At 42.1% G+C, this 27,161-nt stretch overlaps 2 protein-coding genes across 4 annotated transcripts in view; both read left to right on the forward strand.

Annotated features, from left to right (window-relative positions):
- Positions 1-13,306, forward strand: part of LOC142743527 (transient receptor potential cation channel subfamily V member 1-like) — an 89,952-nt gene extending 76,646 nt beyond the window's left edge. For all 3 annotated transcript variants that reach the window (XM_075854385.1, XM_075854383.1, XM_075854384.1), the window contains exons 14-16: positions 7,548-7,675; positions 8,138-8,274; positions 11,403-13,306. In XM_075854385.1, the coding sequence (XP_075710500.1) occupies positions 7,548-7,675; positions 8,138-8,274; positions 11,403-11,476 (339 nt within the window). In that variant the 3' untranslated portion in view covers positions 11,477-13,306. The remainder of the gene's footprint in view (positions 1-7,547; positions 7,676-8,137; positions 8,275-11,402) is intronic.
- A 7,782-nt stretch (positions 13,307-21,088) lies between these two features.
- Positions 21,089-27,161, forward strand: part of ITGAE (integrin subunit alpha E) — a 116,879-nt gene continuing 110,806 nt past the window's right edge. Inside the window, exons 1-2 of the mRNA XM_075850871.1 lie at positions 21,089-21,167; positions 26,201-26,318. Coding sequence (XP_075706986.1) covers positions 21,089-21,167; positions 26,201-26,318 — 197 coding nt within the window. The remainder of the gene's footprint in view (positions 21,168-26,200; positions 26,319-27,161) is intronic.

Here is a 27,161-nt window from a genome sequence, read left to right on the forward strand (position 1 = left end):
TGCCAAGCTGCTTTTTCCCCTTGCTGTCTGTACAGTGTAAGTGCAGTATTAGGCTATGTTCACACGGGGTATTTTGCCGAGTTTTTTGACGCGGAAACCGCGTCGCAAAACTCGGCAAGAACGGCCCGAGAATGCCTCCCATTGATTTCAATGGGAGGAGTCGGCGTCTTTTTCCCGCGAGCAGTAAAACTGCCTCGCGGGAAAAAGAAGCGACATGCCCTATCTTCGGGCGCTTCCGCCTCTGACCTCCCATTGACTTCAATGAGAGGCAGGAGAAAGCGTATTTCTCGCTGTTTTATGCCCGCGGCGCTCAATGGCCGCGGGCGAAAAACGGCGCGATAATCGCCGCGAAAATCGGCGTGCAGGGAGAGGAATATCTGCCTCAAAGTTCCAAACGGAATTTTGAGGCAGATATTCCTCCCCCAAAATACTCCGTGTGAACATAGCCTTAAGCTGAACGGCTGAGTCAATTGAGGAAGTCTGGCTTCCGAGGGATACACTGTATTATTCAAGTCTACAGCCCAACACTGAATTGACAGTTAGTTGATGGCAGAGATTGGGCTAGGGGGCTTCTTAGTACTCAGATTAACCTTTCTCCTTGCATTAGAGGCGTAGCTAGGCGTTCAGCACACAGGGACGAAATACATCTGAGTGGGCCTCAACCCCCAACACATGTTTACAACTGCAGAGGCGCATCCGGCGGGGTCAGGTTTATTTAAAAAAGCTTATTTAGATGTGCTACTCTGTTTCTGTAAACTTCCATAGGAGTGAATGGGTGTTACAGAAACAGCGTAGCATAGCGAGCCCTGCTGTTTCCATAACTGCTACGCTGTTTACATAACTTCCATTCACAGTATAGTATGATGCCCTCATAGATGCCCTCACACAGGATAATGACCCTATAGTGCCCCTGACACAGTATAATTCTCCCATAGTGCCCCTCACACAGTATAATGCCCTCTTAGCTGCCCCCACACAGTTTAATTCCCTCATAGCTTCCCCCACACAGTTTAATTCCCTCATAGCTGCCCCCATATTCAGTACAATGCACACACAGCCAGTATAATGCCCTCATACCTGCCCTTTTCCCACTAAGAGTGGAGGAGATCCCCCTGCTACTCCGGTCTGTGCAGTATGCGGCGGCTCGGCTCAAACAGGCGCAATGACGTCTGTGCATCGTGCCTGTCGGCGTCGAGCCGCTAACGGCTAGTGTTACACAGTGAATGCTGAAGCAGAGAGCTGACGGCTCCGTGCTCCATCATTGGATTCAACTGTATCTGCATTCTGAGGACGCAGATACAGTTAAAACCGGGACATGCCATCGCTGAGGGACCGGCCCAGCCTGCCCATGTGTCACACCATTTTATTGGGCCTGCGGCCACAACCCCACTGTCCCCTCGCAAGCTACGACTCTGCCTTGCATGGAAACAAAGGCGTAACCTGAAACTTCTGGGATTCAAGTCAAAATCTGCAACCGGCCCCCACCTACCATGTCCCATTTATAATACTGGTGTCTACTTATGTGGCAAAAGATCCTTTGGGCACTTAGCTACCAAGGCCTGTGGGCAACTGCGACCACTGCACTCTCTATAGTTACGTCCCTGAATAGAGAGTCTACAGTCGAGAGGCTTGAGATTACCTGTATCAGTCTTCAAGGAAGGTTACAGTCTCAAAGGTTGGAAAATCTTGGACTTCTTTGATTGGACCTCAGAGAATCTGTTGGATCAGGCCCCCCAGGCCTCTCAGTTTCACAAATTATAAGCTGATAGTTATGTAAAGTAATATGCAGATACAGTGTTATGTAACATCATTTAAATACACAGTGCTGGCAAGGAAAGGAACAAAAACAGAACAAACTAAATTTTAGTTCCGGTATAGACATATGCATATCCCACAAAATATTCTCATTCTTCTCAGTTCAGATAAATGTGGCCAATGATGACTCACTCTACGTAGTGGACAGCGGATTACAGTTACTGTTACCATTAGGCTATTTATAAAATACAGAAATAAAACAGATGACCTTCGGGTTTAGGAGTCATTCTGAGATCTGGGGAATCTTTGGGTCTGTTCACACGGAGTGTTTTTGACGCGGAAACCGCATCGGAAAACGCGCCAAGAAACAGCCGAAAATGCCTCTATTACGTCTATTCATAGCAGGTGTAACATAATAAATTTGGGCCATTGTCCTTGTAACATCTCCACTGCCTTTCTGCAGTCCCTGGAGCACTAGCATGGAACCAGGGAGTGAAGTCTTGCAAGGTGTCAAACCCTGAATCTGCTTGAAAGCCGAACTTTCAGGTTTGGTTATAGTTACTTCCTAACCACCTTCCCCATGTCTATTTCACAGGATTCTAGATCACTGATATTTGAGGAGTTGTTTGGTGGGGTCCTCACACTGCAGACATGTCTTATCTGTCCCTGTATCTACGGAGCTGATATGGATAAAACAAGGTGGTTCTACAGTGCCATTTTTTTTAAAAATTTCTTAGTTGGGGGAAGAAAATCACTCGGGACTCTTTATTTATTACCATCATAGGCAAGCAGAGGGGTCACTAAAACATCTGTGCAATGTGAGGGCCCTGCCAAACAACTCCCCATATCTCAGCTTATTTGTCCCCTTTAAAATTTACATGAGAGAGCTGGAGAATGGGGTTAACTGGATGGGGATAGACTTTATTTTGCTTCACAAAGTCAAAAATTGCATTCTGGCTTAATGGGTGTAGCATTTAATTAGCCAATTCTGTTCTAAAACAACGTGCAATAACATAAGCAGAATATAAATGTCCATTACTAGGATATTGTGAACTCGTTCTTATTTACCCGGCATTGAACCCGATCACCAAACCTATCACATAAACAAGACAGACTGCGTACATTTATTTGGCCACAGCATTCATGTATTATACAAGCTTGCACAGCACATTTTGAAACTCCAGTCTGCTTTGAAATCTTTGCCTGGGAGAGACCTTGCTGATACAGCGTGTCTTGTTGCTGTGCTCAGTCTTACCTTGGTGGAAGTTAAATTGGTGCTGTCTCTTTAAATGTATGCTTGTTTGGCGCTCTCTGCTTTTGAAGTTGGAGGTGCCTGAAGAAGACATGTTGCTGAAAACTACGTCCATCATTTGTATTGTCATTATAACGTATCTTGGTTCTGGCGTTGGGAGAAACGGCCTGGATGCCATTTTGCTTCGTTTGTATGTGCTGTGCCATAACATCGGTGGGGACACAACAAGCGTGGTTATGCTGCGCCTCACACTGGGGGGCGCTGCTTAGTTGTTAAAAGGTGGCTGTTCCTGCCTAAAGGAGTTCAGTGCGCAGGCTTCAGCCACGTAAAAAAAATGATTGTAGAGGTGCTTGTGGGGCACAAGTAATGCGGTGTAGTGCTGCTGGCACATGAGGGCCCGGAAATTCAGAGTGGGTCCGGAGTATCGGTGGGTGACGGGCAGGAGCATCCCCGTGTGAAAAGCTGTGTTGGGTTAAAGTGGCAGAAGCGTTCCCATGAGTGACAACATATAATTGGCGGGTGAACGGGCTGCTGTATGCTTTGTGGCCGTGCATGAGAGGAATTCCGGTCTAGTAAAGTAACTTTCTTTTGCCATCAATAATGGTCTACATTCCTTCTTTCCCCGACTAGCCCTGCATTAGGCCTTAACCCATCCCTGGGCTACATTACAAGTTCACCAGAAACGAACATCATTATACACTCTTTAGCCATAACATTAAAACCACCTGTTAATATTGTGAAGATCCTTCTTCTGCTCAAAACAGCTCTGCAGACTATAAGATGCCAAGATGGGATATTTGTGTAGGCTGCACAATCCAGTGATGTGATTGCGCCGGCCTGCGCAGGGATCCTGTCCCAGCGTCATATAGGCTGCAGGTGTAACTTGGCTTGGTCTCCGGATACCTGGTGCTAGCGACGCCACTGCCCATGATCCTGTTGCAGGTTAACAGGTTGTCCTTCCTTGGACTACTTTTGGTAGGTACTAACCACTACATACCGGGTACACCCCACAATTTGGCGCTTATAAAAGTTGCTCAAATCCTTATTCTTGCCCATTTTTCCTGCTTTTAAAACATCAACTTCAAGAACTGACTGTTCCCTTTATGCCTAATATGTCCCACCCCTTGACAGGCGCCATTGTTAAGAGTTATTTGATGTTTTTCACTTCACCTGTCAGTGGTTTTAATGTTATGGCTGAACAGTGTTGGATCAGACCAAACCTGGCCCTGAAATCTCTAGTCACAGAGCTCTTGTGGCTACTTAAAAAAGGATAACCACTACAAAACACACAAGTGGATCATATAATATATAATCTTCCATAGAAGTGAATGGGAGTTACGGAAACAGCATAGAATGTCAAACTACGCTGTTTCTGGAACTCGGGAGCTACGAAAACAGTGTAGGTGACTGTGTTACGTTTTTTCCGTAACTCCTATTCACTTGGAAAATACTGAAACAGCTTAGCTCAACGAGCTTGGCTGTTTCCATAATCCCGACCACCTTGTCAGTGGCCGCAGAGTAGCGAGAGAAGTTAGGATGGGGTAAGGGGGCCTCATTCTAGAGATAGGTTCAGGTTCCAGAAGTGGGACCTACATCTATCAGACATTCATGCCATATTTTGGGAATATAACAGAAATGTTCAAGGTGGGGAAAACCCTTTTAAGAATTACATAATCTTTTATCAGACTTATGACTATAGTGGTTGTCTCACACTTTCATAGCACTACAAATTTGAATCACAAAATTTTAAAATGTCTTAGGTTTTATTTTCAATAATAGACTTATGGTATTAAGACTGAAAGCATCATACTGCATGATACATTACTCATTTCCTCTATATATTTATTACTGTATTATACTCTAGACATGCATTTGTAGTAATTACGGTCTATTTCATTATCATTGCTCAATACTAAATTCTGCACTAAAAAGGCAACTCATTACTAACCAATAATAGTGTAAAAAAGGTATCTGTTGCTATAAAGTCAAATTAAATTATGGTATTTAATGGTGTGATTGCAGGCAGGGAGCAAATTTAAATATTAATGTATGGAAATAGTGCCTCTCAGTCTGTTTTGTTGTAGACATTATCATGGCTGACTCAATTGAAGCCGTAGATCACAAATCCCTTAGTTCAATAATACCGATGCATAATCTTAAAGGGGTTGTCCAGGCGAGGACAACTTATGACCTATCACTGGACACCCGGGCCACACACCTATCAGCTGCTCCGATTCAGTATGGGCCCCCCAAACCGCTTTCCCGACATCTCCTTCCCCCTCGCCATGTTTGTTTTCTCTACCAATCAATGAGGTGTATTTTTCCACATTTGTTTTATGTAACTCGAGCATAAAGCCATTTGAACATTTTACAAGCAATATAGTTCTATATACAACACCAGAACCAAGCTCAGTGCATATATACAGCATCAGAACCAAGATCAGTGCATATATTTAGCATCAGAACCAAGATCAGTGCATATATTCAACACCAGAACAAAGCTCATTACATATATACAGCACCAGAACAAAGATCAGTACATATATACAGCACCAGAACCAAGATCAGTACATAAATATAGCACCAGAACGAAGCTCAGTTCATAAATACAGCGCCAGAACAAAGATCAGTACATAAATACAGCACCAGAACAAAGCACAGTACATATATACAACACCAGAACCAAGCTCAGTACATAAATACAACACCAGCACAAATACAGTTTAATTTAGTGCAGCCCCTGCCGTATAGGTTTGCACTAAATTGTATACAGCTCCCAGCATGACCCGAACAATGGTAAGGATATGCTGGGAGATGCTGTTTCACAAAAAACATCATACCACCATCATTTCGCTGCAGATCATACAGTGACTACAGTGCTGATTAGAGGCAGAATAAACATTTAAATTAAGTGACTCACAGGTGACATCAGATTCTAGTTGTTCTTTTTCTCTTTTCTTCTCCATCCGGTCCAGACCTCTATGACGACTTCTCCCGGCAACAGCCCATTTCTGCAATTTGCAACTCAGATGTCTTCAGCTTCTCACTTTTCAAACATTTCTGCACCTATAAACAAAGATTTTCATGATGTCACATAGTGTCCCTAAATATAATAGCACCATAAGTGTGCCCCTAAATATAATAGCGCATACACTGCACCTCCAATTATAATAGCACCATACATGGTGTCCCACACACACAACCTAGATCCCCCTGTAGATAGTAACCCCTATAGAGCCCCTGTAGATAGTGCCCCACATACAGCCCCCTGTAGTGTCCCACATATAGCCACCCCTTTAGATAGTGCCCACATATAGCCACCCCTGTAAATAGTGCCTACATATAGCCCCCTGTATATAGTGCGCCACATATAGCCCCCTCTGAAAATAGTGGCCCACATATAGCCCGCCTGTAGATTGTGCCCCACATATAGCCCACCCCTGTAGATAGTGCCCTACATATATCTCCCCCTATAAATAGTACTCCACATATAGCCCACCCCTATATATAGTGCCTCACATATAGTTCCCCCTATAGTGCTCCATATATAGCCCACCCCTGTATATGCCCACCCTGTAGATATAGCCCACCCCTGTATATTGTCCAACATATAGCCCACCCCTGTAGATAGTGCCCTACATATCTCCCCCTCTAAATAGTGCTTCACATATAGCCCACCCCTGTAAATAGCCCCCCCTGTATATAGTGCCTCACATATAGATCCCCCTATAGTGCTCCACATATAGCCCACCCCTGTATATAGCCCCCCCTGTACATAGAGCCGACCACTGTAGATAGAGCCCCACCCCCGCTGTAGATAATGTCACTCATTTTTATTTGGATTAAAAAAAGAAAAAAAAAACTTTACATACTCACCTTAATGCCATCCGGTGGCAATGCAGACCTGTTCTCTTCTAAGCAGGTCTGCTGGTGTTTAATGATGCAAGCGGCGCAATGACATCATTGCGCCGTGTGCGTTGTTGAAAGGCGCTGATTGACAGGGCAAGTCATTCTGCCCTGCCAATCAGCACCTTTCATAGATGCAAGCGGCGCGATGACATCATCGTGCCGCTTGTGTCTATGAAAGTCGCTGATAGGTAGGGCACTATGATTTGGCTGTCAATCAGCGCCTTTCAACTACGCAAATTAGTCATCTCGCCGCTTGAATCGGTGAAAGGCGCTGAATGGCCGGGCACGGAACGTACCTGGCCATTAATCACCCATCGTGCAGAAGGGGGTGGCGGCGGCTGGTTTAAGTGGAGCCACCGCCCCCTCAGCGAGGCAGCAGGCCGATGTCATGGACTGAGCGGCCCTGGTGCCCCCCATCTTCCCTCTTCGTTGTGCCCGGGGCACATGCCACCCTGACCTCCCTAGCTACGCCCCTGCTTCGGGATACCCATACACGTAGCAGATTTATGCAGCAAATTACGCATGTTTAAATGTGAAATTTATCTATCTATCTGTTGCATACATGTAAATTTTTTCATCTGAGTAAATCTGTAGATAATATATTGTGAATTGTAGACTTTTTTTTCCACAGAGAGCTGCTACAATATTAGATATTGAGAGGTTCCTGCCAAAGTTCGTCAGGGAAAAACTGAGATGTGGTCGCTACCTCACAGTGGGGAAAACACCTGACGGAAAATCAGATGAAAGATGGTGTTTTAGGTAAGAATACTAAACTCTAGTGCTCTGCACTGATGAACAGGGCTGGCATTACGTTGGGTGGTGCCCTGTGTCATGCCTTCTTTTGGTGCCACTTTTTCCCATATGGTTTTGTCATACAATGTACAAATATAAACAGCATTCAGTGCCATGTTATCCAAATAACACTTCTATACATATGATTAAGTAAGAATGCTATACAGTGCAGCTATCACCACCATACACTGCAAAAGTAATATACTGCACAGTGCCTAAGCAGCAGTGCCACACAATACCACCAACCAGTGCTCAAATAATACCAACATACAGCCGCCACACACTGTACCAGCTCTATGTTTAATAACAGTGTTATACAAATAATATCCCTCTGCACCCCTTATAGCTGCGCCCCTGGATAGATCGATCATAATGGTGTATTTCTTTAGAAGCAAAATAAAAGCAAATAACGTATCTTTTCCTCTCAAGGGTGGAGGAAATGCAATGGGGGTCATTTGGAAAGAATCAATTCTGCATTAATGAGGAACCTGGTGACAAAGAAAAAGTAAAACTGAGCTCAAATAACAAATCACCCAAAGATAAGAACCGTAAAATTCTATCCATAGGTAAATATTCTCTAGATGTATTTGACAGATTGGACTGCATTGTATAAACTTTTTTGGTATCCTCAGAGATAATCAGTGTTGTAAAAATGAAAAGCTAAATTTATGATTTCGATAAGACAGACCTCAACAGGCAGCAATACATCACAATATAGCTGTGATTTATACGAAGCCTGATTGGTTGCTATGGGCAACAAGGCTTGTTTGCTGTTAGGCCCAGTTCACACTGTGTTTTTTTGCGCTGATTTTGATGCGGAAACCGCAATGCACCAAAAAACGTCCGGCTTTTAGCCTCTCGCTGGAAAAAAAAGCGTCATGTCCTTTCTTGCCGCGGTTCCGCCTCTGACCTCCCATTGAAATCAATAGGAGGCAGAAAAAGCGTTCTTCTCTGCGTTTTTTTGCCCGCGGTCCTCAATGGCCGAGAGCAAAAAACGCAGTGAAAACTGTGGCAAGAAAGTGCAGGCATGTCAAAATCTGCCTCAGAATTGCTGTAGGGATTTTGAGGCAGATCTTTTCTGCCTGTGAACAGGGTCTTATACGGTTTTGATAAGTTTCTTTGGGGGAGATTTACTTAGCAAAATGTGCTGAATTTGTAGCTCAATTTGTGCCAAAATGTGGCACTTTTGGCATATGCCAAATGTATTATGTGTTTTACGCAATTTAGGCCGGGATCACACAGGACGGATACGTTGCGTAAAAGCACGGAGCGTATCCGTCCTGTGAACCGCAGGGAATTCCGGGCAAAAAAACGCACCAAACTGTGGTGCAGTTTTTTGCCCGGAATGTACGCTGCGGAAAACTGCAGCACCAGCCGGCTAGCAGGCCGGCCTGCTGGAATGACGTTTCATCCCATGTGACTGCTGCTACAGCCTGTGATTGGATGCAGCGGTCACATGGGACGAAACGTCATCCCAGGAGGCCGGGCTGTACGAAGAAGCAGACTTTTGGGTAAGCGTCAAGATTTTTTTTCTTTCTGAATTGCGGTTTTTGCTTCCGCAAAAAATGCATCAACTTCTATTTGTTGAAGGATTTTGCTCCCCATTGAATTAGATGGGGAATTCCTGCAACAAATAAGCAGCGTTTACACAAATCCAATTGACATGTTGCGGAATCAATTCTGCACCGCAGGTCAATTTCTGCGTGTGGATGAGATTTGTTCAATCCCATCCACTTTGCTGCTACTGTATTCCGCTGCGTTTTCTCCGTCCACAGTTCCGGATGGAAAAAACGCAGCAATTCCGCAACCTGTCAACAAGGCCGTTTTAATATTGTCTACAGAAAGGTGTACAACTAAGGCCTTATTTACACGAATGTGTTCGTTTTGAGTGCGTAAATAATGCAGCGTTTTTCCTGCGTTGTAGTTCCGTGTGGCATCTGTGTACGGTGCGCGTCTGCATTTTTTACGCGCATATGTCATCCGTATGTCACGCGTATTTTACGTCAGCAAATAAAACTGAAGGTGTTTTTCTTTTTCTCTTAATTTCTTTAGCAATTGTTGCGTGAATCACGGACAGCACATGGATGTACGTCCATGTGCTGTCCGTGATTTTCACGCACCCATTAACTTCAATGGGAGCGTGATGCGCAAAAAATGCACAAGTATAGGACTTGCAGTGAGTTTCACGCAGCGGACACACGCTGCGTGAAAACACTGAATGTCCCCAATGAATTGCATAGGTCCGTGTGACGTCCGTTTTTTTAACACGCGTAACACGGATGTGAAATACGCTCGTCTGAATAAGGCCTAAGAGGAGTAGTATAATGCGCCAGATCTGTTAAAGGTGTTTTCCCACCAGGGGCATTATTGACTAATCCCCAGGATATGTCATAAATGTCACATAGATGTGAGACCTGCTCCTTTCTCTAGAATGGGGCCCCCTAAATTCCGACCATAAATAAGGAATTTGCGTCGCTCGCTGAGCAACGATGTTTCTATAAGACCGATAGAACTGAATAGTAGTTATGGAAACATCGTATCTCGCATGCTACGCTGCTTCCGTAATTGCCATTCACTACTATGGGACTTACGGAAACATCGTAGCTCAGCGAGCTACGCTGTTTTCATAACTCCCGACCATATAGTCAGGAAGTGGCCGGGAGTCAGTGAGAGCAGAAGGTGGTAGAACAGGGTTTAGGGGGCCCCATTCTAGAGATAAGTGCGTGTCCCAGATGTGTGACCTGTGTCTACCCGACATTTATGACATATCCTGTGGATATGTCATAAGTGTCTCTGATGGGAAAACCCCTTAAGGCTATATTCACACGGAGTATTTTGGGGGAGGAATATCTGCCTCAAAATTCCGTTTGGAACTTTGAGGCAGATATTCCTCTCCCTGCACGCCGATTTTCGCGGCAATTATCGCGCCGTTTTTCGCCCGCGGCCATTGAGCGCCGCGGGCATAAAACAGCGAGAAATACGCTTTCTCCTGCCTCCCATTGAAGTCAATGGGAGGTCAGAGGCGGAAGCGCCCGAAGATAGGGCATGTCGCTTCTTTTTCCCGCGAGGCAGTTTTACTGCTCGCGGGAAAAAGACGCCGACGCCTCCCATTGAAATCAATGGGAGGCGTTCTCGGGCCGTTTCTGCCGAGTTTTGCGACGCGGTTTCCGCGTCAAAAAACTCGGCAAAAGACCCCGTGTGAACATAGCCTTAAGGGCATGCAACATATTTGTGCTGCAAAATATTGGTGTAAACTACACCAGTCATGAGGTAGAGTAAGAGAAAAGTGTCTAACATGTCTACCAAATTTATCATACAGTGTGCATCATTGTGAAAAATTTGGTGCAGATTCCACTTGTCTAGTCTAGTATTATATCGTCTAACTTTATGCCACTATTAATAAATCGGTCCCATTGTTTTTTACGAATAGTAGTAAAAGTAATTCTGTCATTGGGTTAGTTTTCTTATTGTTGCTTGATTTTTAAGTTTCTTTCAATGTACAGTATCTACTAGGATGGTGTGTGGGGTGTAGATCAATTCCTTAATTCTAATTTTGGCTAACAAACATAAAGACAGTCAATATTACCTATAGGTATTAAGCCAAATCATAGATTTGCATAGATTTATGAAGACAATGTGGATGATGCTCTTACTGTATAATATATTTGACACAAGTATTCAATTGCTTTGACAGGATGGAATCATGAGGAGGAGCAAGTGCCATTAAATTCTGTATCCACAAGTCCATCAGAAGGGGAGAAAGTTTAAAATAGATGTCATGGTATATTCAATAGTTTATGTTTACGGAAGATACATCTCACTGATATTGGCAATGCACCAAAAATTGGCTATGATTGAGGATCTACTAACGTAATTCAAATATGTTTTTTCTTATAGCAATTTTTTAAAGAACAATTCCAGGCCATATTCACTGCATCTATACTTATAGCAGATGTTTCTAAAGTAAATTGCTGCGATTATCAATTCAACAAAATGTGCCATGTTTTTATATTTGATCCTGACCAATGCCACACGCAGAAAGGCAAAATAGGCGAGTATGATGTTGGAGGAGAGATAACTTCCTCAATCTGCTACATCATCCATGAAGAGTATCCATCATTCTTTGGGGTACTTGTATTCTCTCGCACTTCAACAGCCTGTGTAAGCACTTGTAAGTTCTCTCTCTGTCTGTGTTTTTATACTGGGTACTAACACAGCTCCCCATATCACATACAACCAAGATACAGCAAGCTTATGAAAGTTGTGATGATTCACAGTTCTGTAAAGATGACTCAAAGGGATTGAATATGGAGGATGAATGCTATGTATGTCATTCTAGTCCATAAAGCTGTGATGGCTGACTTTTATTATTCTTACTTTTTAACTTCCCTCCATTATACCAAAAAGACTACAGCCCAGATTACTAAAATAGTATAGATTTATGTTTAGCTGATCAATTTATGTGATCAGCATCCACCTGGTAAAGTTCAACTTATAGCAGAAATGCACTTTAAGGTTAGGCCATCACAATGACATTAGCTGCATTCCCATGACTCGGGAGCGACCTCATAGCTTCTCTAAAAAGTCAGGGGTGACTTGTGACAATCACAAGAATTCTAACCATGTTGGAGTTATTACCATAGTCGTGCAGGGAAACTTTGAGGTCGCGCTAATGCCTAGATGTCACCGTGCATTGCGGGCGGCCCCGTACTTCTATGGCAGCCTAGCCTAACGTTTCTAGAGATATATTTATAACAACACTACTGTCAAAAGTAAACTGCGCTACAGAATATTCTTTTATTCCAGTGGTTCCCAAACTGGGTCCAATAGTGGAGTCTCACGGACTGGTTCTCGGTAATTACATACTGGCGTGCGCTCCACTACGTTCCAGAGCTACCGATCCCTGCTTATGCTTACCGCCTACTTCCTTCTATACATGATGAAGTGTTGTCTATACTGATAACATATAACCTCGTCACACTGGCTAATCGCGAACCACTATGGTGACATCACTAAGCACGACACAACTGGCTGCGGTTTGGTGACTTGTCATCTGCATGGTTCCTCATTTTGGACCCTAGCAGGTTTAGTGTTTCCTGACCTGAAGGAGTTTGGGAACCACTGTTGTGTTCTAAACTTTTAAATTTTTAAAATAATTATTCGGTTATGTTTAGAATGAACATTTAAAATACAGATTTCCTCTAATATAATAAATATTTAGCTGACTGTGGATTTCTCTTGAAATGAGGGGTGCAGCAGTTTGGGAAGATAGCGGACTGCCAAAATAAATGACATAATAGCCCCTTTCATTTGCATTAGTATTAATGCATAAGTATCAAGGTGAAATTAGTAAATGTGCTGGATTATTATTATGGTCTGCTGGAGTATGAACAATAATCTGCTACTTATTTTTTATATCAGCAAATATAATCGTTTGCACGTAGATAGAAAATGCAGCCAGTTTATCCATTTACTTTATTAGCTGCACTGGAGCGAAAATTGTGTTGGCTTTTATTATACTTGTACTGTATTTTTATGGAATCATGCATTTATATCCGTCTTATATGTATATTCATAATAAACATTGTTTTCATATCACTGTGAAGTTAATTTATTGTAATAGTGGGGCAATTACTATGTGATGAAAACCGCATTGGAAGATTCTGTTGGGTTTCCTACTACAATCTCTTACATAGACAGGTAGACAGGGTTGGGGTCTCCCCCTTCTCCCAGAATTTATCATCTCACATTCCAAGTGCAAAAATTGTGCTCTGCATTTTGTGATTTATCTTACCATGTGACATGCATGAAAATGTTGCACAATGTATGACTAATATACTGCATGAGACCTCACCCCTACAACAGCTATTTACTATCATAATTATTATAAGTTATGCAATATAATGAACATATCTGAAGCATCAGAAGAATATAAAAATGTAGGAAAATACCTTTATGCATTTCATGGCAGGGCAAGATTAACCAGTTATGGTACAGGGCATCTGTTTTATGGGGGCCCTCTCCGCAGCAATTAGTATCCATTGTCACGCATGTTGTCCAAACACAACCTCTAGCCTCAGTGCAACACATTCTTGCTAGTTACACACACACACACACACACACACATATATATATATATATATATATATATATATATATATATATATATATATATATATATAGCAGCAGCAACGAAGTCTCCGGCAAGAATGGGGATAAAAGACTTTCCAATTTTGTATGATGCAACTTATATTTAAAATTGAGAAATGTCACTAGAGAAAGGTCTTGTAAGAAAATGAGCCATTGAATTTTCTATTTCCTACACTTTTTGTACATGAGCACATATATATATATCAGCAAACAGGGGCAACATACAAAATATTCTGTCACAAATACAGTATATTAAAGGACCATTCACTTGTAGCCTATTGTATTCAGTCCTTTATAACTATGAATATTTCTCTAGGTGACCCAGTGGTACAGTCTGAACCCAGTCACTGGGAATACATGCTGCCCATGGAATAGTACAGCCCATTGTGATAGTGTTTCTTCATGGTTGACCATTGGTACTCTGCACAGTCCATGATACCCAATAACATAAGGTTTATACCTTGATGACCAATAACTTAGCTTTTTGCCCTGTACTTATTTCTACAATTAATTTCCATAGACTCAACTTCCAGTCTCGGTTGTCTTCAGAGATAATTGTAAGGATAAACTGAATAGCTGGCAAAGGATGTGGCAGGATTACTAACAGGAGGAACTGACCATTTGGACAGTGCCAGAAGGGCCATGGCCAGATATGGCCCATTGCCAAAAATGCAACAGTTATTAAAATGCAGGCCCTGCAAAAAGAAAAAAAATGCAAATGAAAAATGCTTCTAAATATAATGGCCACCGGAGTAACTAAAGGGGGGGGGGGCAAAGGTTGCAGCCGCACCTGGGCCTAGAGCCTGAGGGCTCCCAAAAGGCCCTTCTGCCCCATATAAAGAGATGTGTGTGATGAATGAAATATGATAATTGGGGGGGGGGGGGGTGGTCCTTCTACATATTTTGCATTGGGGTGTAGGAGCTTCAAGTTACGCCTCTAATAATATCCCATATTTATGAAGCCGTTTAAGCCAGGTTTTGGCATAAACTGCCACACTAAAATATGGCGAGTTGTGACATATAACATTTGCAACTTTTGTTGCTGAGCCTCAAGAAAAGTGGAGCAGGTTCTCCGAGGGAGACATAGCCAAGGCCACATTTATTATGTGGAACAGGGGGAAATGGCTAAAATTTTGTCACAAATCTACGACTGTTGCTAGCAGACATTGATTTAATTTCCTCATTGTCAGACCATTAAAAATGTGCCAAATGTATTAAGGGGCAAGTGCCTTTTAATACATTTTTCACAAATCACTCCAACTGCCTTCTTTCCTTAGACTGGCATGAAAACCCAAACTTAGTAAATGTGGGCCAATCTGTTAGCCAAGCTCAAGTGTATATTGGCTATGGTGGTTCTAAGAAGTACATGACCTTTAGTGTTCGGTACCTAGACCACTCGCAATCCATCCCTGATCCCTGTAAGGAACCTTCTATATCACTAGTAGCAACATAAAATGTGATTAGTATTTAGCTGCCCATAGGTTATGGCGAGGGCTGAACCTAGCTTTTCTGCTGCCTGAGACAAAATGGAGTTTTGACCTACCCACACCATGGTATAGTATATCCAAATATGGTAATACAAAAAACTATACGTATAAAGCTATGTTCACATTTGCATATTGGCATCCGTTTATAGAAAAAGCCACAACTTTCTGCTGGATCCTTTGCCTGGCAGATACTACTGGCGCCCAAAGGACTCCATTTACATAAAATGGGGTCCATCCGATTCCGGCATGGTGTCTGTCATTTTTACAAAAGAAATCGCGCTGCATGCACTGGGGTTGTTGATAGAGGCTCTTAACAGAACTTCTGACACCAGTGTGAGAACAGCTTTACTTTTATGTTCACATGTTGTGGAAATCTGTTTAATACAAGTATATAGAATTTATTAAAATACTTTTTACATACTCCGCAAATTCTGATGTGTATTACTTGCCCGCAGATACAATAAATTGCGCTCACTATATTATAGTCATACATTATACACCTATATGTGCACATGCAGCGTCAAAGGCATGCACTGTATATAAGAGTGTGCACTGAGATACGGGGGAGAGGTGGAAAAAGTTTACCAAATTTTTTCCACAAGTACCAAGCTCAATTTATAAATAGGATACCGGAACCAAGCTCAGCTCATAAATATGGTACCAGAACAAAGCACAGTACATAAATACAGCACCAGAACTAAGCTCAGTATATAAATACAGTACTAGAACCAAGCTCAGTACATAAATACAGCACCAGAACAAAGCTCAGTACATAAATATACAGCCGCAGAACCGAGCTCAGTACATAAATACAACACCAGAATCAAGCCCAGTACATATATACAGCACCAGAACAAAGCTTGGTACATAAATACCACTCCAGAACCAAGCTCAGTTCATAAATACAGTACTAGAATAAAGATCAGTACATACATACAGTACAGTAACTAAGCTCAGTGCATAAATACTGTACCAGAATTAAGCTCAGTAAATAAATACATACATACAGTACCAGAACCAAGCTCAACTAATACCAGAACTAAGACGAGTACATAAATACAGAACCAAGCTTAATTCATATAGTACAAGAACATGAAGCAGTGCTCAGGTTAATGAGCGCCAAAGGAAGAGGGGGCATTTAAAAAACAATATATAATTGAAAAGCCCTCTTATTCTTTATGAATAAGGCAGGGTTCAGCTAACAAATTTACCTCCTGCATTGCTACTATGCTATGTGGCTGCTGCTGTCTTCTTTACCCCTCCACTAGGTCTCACTTGTGCAGTCTTGAAATCGGCCACTGTCGGACAAGGTATGGGAGAAGATATGCTACGATATCTTACATTGGAGAAGAGGGTGGTTAATCAGGCCCCCTAAAACATTGAGTACATATTGCATCCTACTGCATTTATTGAAAGTTTTGATAAGGTAAGGTGCTTGGCTTATTCACATCTTAATTTAGGGGAACCAGGATATACGACCTGAACACCATTTTTAGGCTCCACTTACCGTTCTGTAAAAGGGTGATGGCGGACGTATGAGTGTACGTGGGTCATCACACCTCGGGGTGGTGCTTAGAGTATAAAACAGAGGTGAGCCTGACAAGTTGTGTTCCGTGTTGGGAGAAATTTGGTGTGACCTGAGCTCTGTATACCAATAGAGGGAAGTGTTTCTGCAAAGAGGGAAGAGTGGTAATACCTGCTATTGCGAGAGGGATAGCAAAAGACCGACTGTGAGCAGTTAAAATTGAGAAACCTGTGTGAACTGGTGAGGACCGACCTAGTCAGGATCCATCATTGGTCTTGGGGTGGCGACAGGTCCTGAAGACTGAGCAGGGGTAGTGTTAGGCTGCATGGTTTGGATAGCTGGGTGTACCCTTGGTCTAGAGGCGAAGGGTATGTAAAGGAGAGGTGACCCAAGGCAGTCAGAGGTGTACCTGTCAGTGGCCAGCAACAATGAAAAACTAAGGGGAGAGTCGGTACATGTGTAGGCTTATAGAACATGTATACAGAGCAGCCGCCATATCAAAAGGCATCAGGCCTGAACTACGTAGTCAGCAGCCATGATCTTAAGGCCTACTAGGCCCAAGCAGAAAGTCCTTGTATCAAGAAGGGGCACCCTTGAGGACGTGTCTGTCAGTCAACAAAACAAGCCAGCCTTCAGAAATTCTAATACATCAGGTATAGTTTTAGAGAAAATTGCGCATAAAGCAAAGATGGGCTGTCACCCACTATTTTTTCAGAGTTTTCTTGTATTTTCAAAATATATCTCTATCTCAAATGGCTGAAATGTGTGAAAAAATAATTGCCCCCTTAAACAATCAACAAATTAATTCTATTTAAAGACTATGCAGCGCTATTCTGTAGTCTGAAAAGTAAGCACATGTCTGGTCCTGTTTGTCTGAACCAGTTAGCATATGCCTGGCCCTGTGTGTCAGGACAAATGAGCGAACATCTAACTTTCTTGTCTGGATATTCCTTGCCCTATTTATCTGAACATATGCCTGACCCTTGATGTCTCAATTACATCATGACCCCAAATCTGTGGACGAGTGAACATGTACCTTATCTACACATGGTATGTATAATGTCCCACGGGGATGTGAACCCACTGGGCCACTCCGCCATAACGGAGTGGTAGCTGGTCAAACAATATAGAACAGTCACCTATAGGTGATACTAGAATGGCAGGCTGTGTCTGATAGTTGGAAGCGGCTTGCACTGGATTATCGGAAACTGGCTTGTGCTGGATTATTGGAAACTGGTTTGCGCTGGATTATCGGAAACTGACTTGCGCTGGATTATCGGAAACTGGTTTGCGCTGGATTATCGGAAACTGGCTTGTGCTGGATTATCGGAAGCTGGCTTGTCACGGACTCCGAACACGGATACTGAAGTCATCTTGAACACTGGACTTGACACAGACACCGATACTGAAGTCATCATGGACACTGGACTCAAAAACAGGCTACAGAACCTTTGCAGACTAACACAAGGTTATCAACAACATTGCTTAGGCACTGGGGAAAGGAGCAGGGTCACTTATAAGGGCCAGGGTGCGCAGGGATAGGCTGGGGACAATTTTACTGGTCCGCATGATGGCCCTTTAAGAATTGTCATGAGTGCGCGCGCATTCTACGGGACAGACAGGAAGAGGAAGCAGAGAGCAGAGCACGCCGGTGTCCCTGGGAAGTGGGACGTCAGCGAAGAAGCATAGTCCAGCTGTTGCGGCTGCCGGTAAGAGGAGGATGTCGGCATTACAGTACCCCCCCCCCTTACACCCCTCCTCTTAGGTCTCGAGCATAGCAAGAAATTCTTGATGAGCTCTGGGGCATCAATATTCTCCTCTAGTTCCCAGGATCTCTCCTCAGGACCAAAACCTGTCCAATCCACGAGATAATAGGTCCACCATCCTACTTTCTTGCAGTCCAGAATCTCATTGACCTCGAAGACGTCTGCAGACGTAGTTTATACGACACACTAATGATTTGTCGCAAGACTTCAAGGGGCCCAATAAATCTAGGAGCAAATTTGTAGTAAGGAACCTTCAAGCGAATATTCTTAGAGGACAACCAGACCTTAGCCCAGGGGGAAAATTGAGGATGTCAGCATGTCTCTTCATCCACTCCACCACTTGCAAGATCGCTGACTTGGTCTGTTGGCAGATCTGGAGAAAGTTTCCTTAGGAAACATTGGCTGTGGGTACTTCGAAGGTTGCAGGCACCCGAGGATGTTTGCTGTAAACTATGAAAAACTGAGAAGTAGTAGTGGATTCACTTGTCTGATTATTATACGTGAATTCGGCCCATGGAAGGATGTACCCAGTTGTCGTGTTGAGCTGATACAAAATGGTGAAGATAGTTTTCGAACCATTGATTAATTCGTTCAACTTGGCCATTTTGATTGTGGATGGTATGCTGAAGAGAAGTCCAGTTTTATGTACAAAAGTTTACATAGAGCTCTCCAGAATTTGCATGTGAACTGGGCGGCACGATCAGAGACAATGTGGAGTGGCAATGCATGCAGACAAAAGACATGCTGAATCAAGAGGCTTGCCAGACGAGGAGCTGAGGGAAGACCAGGCAGAGGAACGAAATGTGCTATTTTGGAATAATTATTCACAATGACCCAGACAGTGGTGCAGCCAACAGAGGGAAGAAGATCTGTAATAAAATCCATGGTAGTATGGAACTATTACATGTGTATGGCAATATTATTTACGCACCATAGGACCTATGTGCGAACTGTATGATATTCTTTTTTGATAATGGTTTGGCACATTTGACTCATTTTCATAATTGCCTATCATTTGGCCCTTAGTGATATTAATTTGGCCCTTGTGCTATATCGTTAGCTAAATATTCCAATTCTCTTCAGCAACTCCTGTCATGGTCATCAAGAGGTTCTCCTCTCAGGATGTTCACTTGTGCTGTTTAACAAAAGACATGTGCATTATGTGTCAGTTACAGTTACCCCTTATTAGAGTGTGCCAGATCCAGATCCCTCGAAACAGTTTGTGTCAACTAAAACAGGTGCCCCCTAAACAGGTGTCAGCCACAAAGGCAACCATAACAGTAAGCATAATTTCAAGTATTTGAAAATGTAAAAAGAAGTACATATGTAATGCCCATAAAAGAAGGCAAATTCAAAACCAATACGTTATTTTGCATACAAAGTTTTTTTTCAACCTTACCTAGTGAGCTAGCCTCAAATGCCCCTTGAGATACCTGCCACAGATGCCTCCTATAGTGCCTGCCATAGGTGCCTCAATTCAAACCACAGATAACCCCTATAACAGTATATAAGCAACAGATGCCCTCCAGAGTGAATATGATAGAAGACACAGAGTGCCTGCCATATACGCCACCCAGAGTACTTGCCACAAGTGGCCCCCATAGTACCTGGCACCTATGCCCCCTATAATGATTGTACAGATGCCCCCATTACAGTCACAGATGCCCCCTTTACTGTATGTTATCCAGAGGAGTGACTGCCACAGATGCACCCATTCCAACCACAGATACCCTACAATAGTATGTCAGCCACAGATAGCTCTCAGAGTTCAAATACCAGATTGCCACCCCATTTATTACAATTTCGAGCTGCTATTAAGTGGGAACATTATGTGATGTCAAGTACCCAGCTAGTAATTTTTAAAGGTATATAATCCTACAAAACCATGAGACTAGGCACGATCGTTAATAAAAAATATCAAAAATATTTTATTAATGTACATATAAGACATGGATGCGATGCGACATCACGGGACTAAAACACACGGGATGTACTGGAGCCGATGACAATAAAAGTATACATACGAGATAAAGATACATACCCATATGGGTAACAAAACTGGGATGACACCAACCCCTTAGTTCTTAAGGTGGAACTAAAGAGGATTTAAAGCAGAATGGTCTAAAAGAGGTTTAGGGGCGTAATTGTACAATTTGACCAGTCAGTCATAGCAGTCTGTTTTTCAACACTTTGCATAAAATATAGACACTTCTAAAAAATAATTATATATATAAAAATGCGTTTATATGTAAAGCAGCTTTTAGAAGATTCCCGTGCTCTTTAGAAAGCAATTGTGGTAAAGGTTTTAGCAGAATGTGGAACATTACTTACAAGAACAGAATACATGTATTGCAGACAAGAGGCACACCACAAGTCTACAACATCTTATATTAACTCAGTCTCGCCTCCCTCATCTCATCACTTCTCTGTGAACTACATACAGTACTGCACCATGTTGAAGCTACCACTGCACTCCTGTCCCTTTTTCAAGATTCGGAAGGGAACCACAGGAGGCTGCCTTCTATTATTATGTAAGATATTTTATACTGATTGTCTTTTTCTGTGAATTGTCAACTTTGAAGGGTAATGCAACCTCTTTCAGTGGATTCAGCGAGATTTTCAAAATCTCGCTCAAGCAGGTGTTGCCCTGGAAAACATCTTGGTTTTCATGTTTCGGTATCAGTGCTATCTTGGTTTTAAAGCTTGTTTTTTTGGTTAGTATTAGTTTGCACATTACATCATGTGTAACTCATGGTGGCATGTAGCTCCTCTGATATGTCCTGCTTACTATACTTGATTAATAAAGATTGTATGACGTTGGTAGAGTAGAGACTATAATCTGTGATTTTGTAGATCTATAAATCCATATATTATGCAGTAAAAACACATTGTGTATTTGTAAAGGAGTAACAATAGGTACAGCTGTTTATACAATTTCAATGAGAACCTGTAGAATTAGGGGCTCATCAAAAATACAATAGTAAGTCTAAAGAAGGTCAAAATGTTCCATTAACTTGGGTTTAACTAAGAGAGCACATACATTATGCTGAAGATTCATTCACCCAGACAGCTTCTTGGAGAAGGATACAGGATTTGTAGAAAAATAGAAAGAGGTAATTACAAAGGTTCGCTCACCACGTTTCCACTGCGTTAGTTCATGCGTTAGTTGATTCCACGTCTTAAGTAATGCAGGTGCTCGAAAATACTCCAAGAAGAATCCTAAGTCGACAGCAGGTATACAAGGCAATAGAAGAGGACAAAACATGGTGTATCCAGCACTCTGGTAAAAAAAAATCGGCTTTATTAGGTCATTTAAAAAAACACAACAATTAAAATTAAAATCCCGGGACCACGCTTACGCGTTTCAAACCTCTGGGGTTCTTAATCATAGCTTGGTAACCCACTTTTAGGTTCACATATTTATATCCTATATTCCAAATCAGGATTTGTACTATATTTAATACAACTTTATAAGTAAATTAACAATGGAGGTACCTGCATGAAGCATTCTCTGTATTCCGCTCATTGGTGACCAAGTTTTAATGATAGATGTATTAGAAAATAAAGACACCATTATCTGGTGGTTTTGGTTCCAAACTCTTAGAAACTATCCTTGTATGTTCCATTAATTTAAGTGGTGACTTGTCATTAAAATACTCTAATGATGGTTACTGTTTTAGAATACATTTTCGGACAATGTTTTACTAGGTTTGGGTCCATTAACATCTGATTTTGTTCTTAGCAATTACTAGTTATTTCCCTAGTATGAAATAGTGTGTACTCTGACTTAAAGGGTGACGTTCTTATGTCTTAGTGTATGTTGATAGGAATTGTCTTGATGAGACAAACCCTCTAGGCTGGATTCACACAGGACAGAAATATATCCACAGCAATTCTGCAACACAATCCACATGTGTTCCGTGCATATTTTGCTGCATTTTTTTACTGCAGATTTTGCCCTTTCTACATTGAAAAGGCAGAACATCCAGAACAGAATGAGCATGCTACATATTTGAAAATCTGCAGCATGCTCTGATTTCCATCCGGAAAACATTCAACAGCATGTGGATGAGACTTGCTCAAATCTCATCCACATGGCTGGGATTGTAATTACATTCTATGACATTCTATGTAAGTTCTATGTAAATTGTCTTCAGCCTAGCAAGGAGCGCCAATCGCAGCCGAAGATGCAGGGCGTTCAGCTGAGCACTTCTACTCCTTCCTTTTCTGCACTTCTCTGCTCCTATACACCCACTAATCAAAACTTCTGATATGTCTCTATGACGTATCAAAAGTTTTTGGAAAATGCAGTTAATTTTTAGAGGCTTATTTTTGCTGTATACCATCGACCTATTTCCTACTTGGCAGCCTCCACTGCCCCTTTATTTATACCGTATACCTATTCCATACTTGGCAGTCTATTCCATACTTGGCACTCTTACTTATAATACCTAGGTATTTTTGTATATATAGTATTTTTATAGTGTTTTTAAGGATTCTGGTAAGATATGTACATCCAGTGTAGATGAAATGGAATGGCAGTAAATTAATAAAGAGCAAGTCAAAATGATGAGAAATAGAAAGTCAGACATAAAAATCTGATAAAACAATGTCTTGCCAGTAGTTTAGTTTTCAAATAATTCAAAGTTTTTACAGCATGACTTTTATCATTATACTAGAGGTTACTACTTCGAGGATAGATATGACTTTGTAAATTTGTAGCTAACTACTGAATACATGCAAAAATACTCCACTTAGCATTTTTAAGGAGTATGTTTTAGCCAAAAAGGAGTAACATTTGCAGTAATTTAATAGTACATAGGGAGTTTTTAACATCATATATGACTATTTATGCACAATTTATAACAATGCACACATGTTTGGACCTGAGGTAGAATCAGACAGGTGGGTCCTATCACTAGAACACATTTATACTGATATTCTATAGAACATCAGAAGCAGACCTAACAACATAACGTCCTGCATAGATGACACGGAATGATAAGTCCCATGATAACATAATAATAATGAAGAGTAGCACCACCACATGAGGAGACGCAGGTCATCACTACAACAGCATGTCGGGGCTAGTATAGACGAATACAGAGTAGTAGGGTCACAGACCTGATGTAGTCCTGCTTGCAGTAGGTCTTGCAGTCCTATACGAATCAGGTGCAGTTCTCTTCCAGGCAGGGGTGGGGGGGGGGTCACTGTGTTTTGCGCTGTATCAATTACAATATTCCAAATACATCCTATATTAAAGTGGACTCTAAATAAAGAAATTTCCGGTCCAGAATGTTTAACTGGATTGCCACACTATGTATATAATTACAAAAGCCCAAATACCTACCTACCTACCTCCCGACACTCATATTAAACTCACCCATTATGTATGGATCTATATGTGCATATTCAATATCCTAAGCGTGCTCAGCAATTACTAGTTATTTATTAGTTACACTGTGCACTGTGAGAAGGGTGGAGGACAGTGCGGCGTGCACTGTAAGCCGGGACAAATCTCCCGGCTAATGCACAGATACAGTGCCAGGACCAAGCTCAGTACATAAATACAGAATCAAGCCCAGTACATGAATGCAACACCAGAACAAAGCTGAGTACATATATACAGCACAAGAACACAGCTCAATGTGTGTATATATATATGTATATATATATATATATATATATATATATATATATATTTATTTATATACACATATATATACATACACACACACACACACACACACACACACACACACGCACACACACAGTGCCGGAACCAAGTTAAGTACATAAATACAGTACCAGAACCCAGCTCGGTACATATAGACAGCACCAAAACTAAGCTCAGTACATGTATACAGTACCAGAACCAAGCTCAGTACATAAATACAACACCAGAACAAAACTCAGTACATAAATACAGCACCAGAACAAAGCTCAGTACATAAATACAGCACCAGAACAAAACTCAGTACATAAATACAGCACCAGATCCAAGCTCAGGATATAAATACAGCACCAGATCCAAGCTCAGTACATAAATACAGCACCAGATCAAAGCTCAGTACATAAATTCAGCACCAGATCCAAGCTCAGTACATAAATACAGCACCAGATCCAAGCTCAGGACATAAATACAGCACCAGATCCAGGTGCAGAAATGTTGGAAAAGTGAGGAGCCGAAGACAACTGAGCGGCAAATTCTGCAGAAATGGGCTGGGACAGAATATGTCATCATAGAGGTCTGGACCGGATGGAAAAGAAAAGAGAAAAAGAACTACCACAATCTGAGAAGACATCACTGGTGAGTCACTAAATGTAAATGTTTAATCTCCCTGTGACTGATCAGTACTGTAGTCACTATATGATCTGCAGAGAGTTGATGGGTGTATCGTTCTTTTTTGTAAAAACAGCAACTCCCAGCATATCCTCCCCATCGTTCTGGCTATACTGGGAGCTGTAGTTCTATGCCATACAAACTTATATGGCAGGGGTTAAACTGAATTTGCAAATTACCTCAGTACTGAGCTGTATTTGTGCTTGTGCTGTATATATGTACTGAGTTTGGTTCTGGAGTTATATACATCATAACAACCAAGCTCAATACATATATACAGCACCAAAGAGCAGATCAGAACAAATATACAACTCCAGAACCAAGCTCAGCATATAAATACAGCACCAGAACCAAGCTCAGTACATACATACAGCCCCAGAACCAAACTCAGTACATATATACAGTGCCAGAACCATGCTCAGCACATAAATACAGCGCCATAACCAAGCACAGTACATAAATACAGCACCAGAACCAAGCTCAGTACATAAATACAGTTATGGTGTCAGCAGACAGCTGGCGACTTTTATGCACTATGTGCCTGAGCACTCAACGACCCCCTTCTGTAACTTTATGTGGTCTGTCACTTCGTGGCTGAGTTGCTGTGGTTCCTAAATGCCTCCACTATGCAATAATAGTGAGCTCTTTAGTACGACCCATTATTTCACAAATGTTTGTAAAGACAAACTGCATGGTGAGGTGCTGGATTTTATACACATGTGGTAATGGGACTGAATTAAACACCTGAACTAAATGATTAAGAGGTGACTCCCAATATTTTTGCTCATATAGTGTATATTTGTTTCAGTCCTGAACAGCGGTTGCTAGAGATTCGGGAGTTGACATAGGAAGCTAGGGGGCAGTGAAAGCAAGTTAGTGAGATCTAGGACAAAAAACTAGCGGGACAGGTGCCTAAGAATCGAGATGGGATAGTTGTTGGCAGCATGTTGGAGCAGTGCAGAAACTGTGCTGTGTCTTTCATTAGCAGAGCCAGCAACAGTCCACGTGGTTGCCTGGACTATTGGTCTGCGGCAATAGATAGACGTCACCAGCACAGCCATTTATTGTCTGACTGGGCCTGTAGCGCCTATTGCTGCTGCCCAACTAGAACCAGGCTCCAATATGAAATTGAGTTCAGTCCTATGTGTAGAAATACATATGATAATGATTTTTATTAGTAATAGAAAAAACACATGTTATAACCTTTTCTGTCTTCTGCAGTGATGGCTTCTTCAGAATGTTTTAATATTGATACAGGGAAGACATGGAGTTACAGAGGGAGGGAAAAGTCTCTGTTTGGACAAAATGTAATGCAATATAAACACAATTCAGAAAAAGGGTAAGTTGGTCACAAATTATAATTTTTATTAACCATCAGTACAGTGCTGTGAAATAGTATTTGTCCAATTTCCTCATGATATGTCATATTTTTGCATATTTGCCTCAGTGAATGTTCTCTGATCTTTACACAAAATGTAACATTAGACGAAGGGAACTTCAGAACATGCATATGGCCCTCTCTACATCGCGTTTTGGCCTTCCATCAGAGGTATACGTTAGGACTCCTGAAGTATACCTCTGACGGAAGGTTGCAACGTATTTAACTTTATAGCAGACAGTGGGATATGTAGCCCAAGGACTTTGGCCCTGGGGAGGCCCCTGAAGTCACCAACCATATATGGACAGTGATGTCAGAAGCTTCCCCAGGGCTGGTGTCCCTCGGGAAAAGAGATTCTTAATGTTTTCTCTGCCAAGAAGCTCAGTGGCATAACTGACCATATATGAACAATTATGTCACTGGAACATCACGATGTGTACATCTTAATTATACCTGTGACAGATGTCTTTCAGTGACGTCTGTCACTTAAAGGTGATTGCACAATATACATTATTCAAATAAAGGTATACCGACATATACTAGCCTGACAAAGGCCAAAAGGCTACTGCCCCTTCCCTTGCGTGTTCCCTGTTTGTTCTCCCGTGCACTTGGACAGCGTGGGGACCGCCGCCCGGTTGTTTTCCCCCGTCGCCTGGGGCGGGTCGTTGCAAGTGGGCAGGGACGGGGCGGTGGGTAGATTAGGGCTCACTTTCCCTTCACCTCCCTCCTGCCATTACACAGAAGCTGTGTCTGGCAGATCCTTTACAGTACCCCCCCTTTTATGAGGGGCCACCGGACCCTTTC

This window comes from Rhinoderma darwinii, chromosome 2 (genome assembly GCF_050947455.1).
Source record: "Rhinoderma darwinii isolate aRhiDar2 chromosome 2, aRhiDar2.hap1, whole genome shotgun sequence".
NCBI lineage: Eukaryota > Metazoa > Chordata > Amphibia > Anura > Rhinodermatidae > Rhinoderma > Rhinoderma darwinii.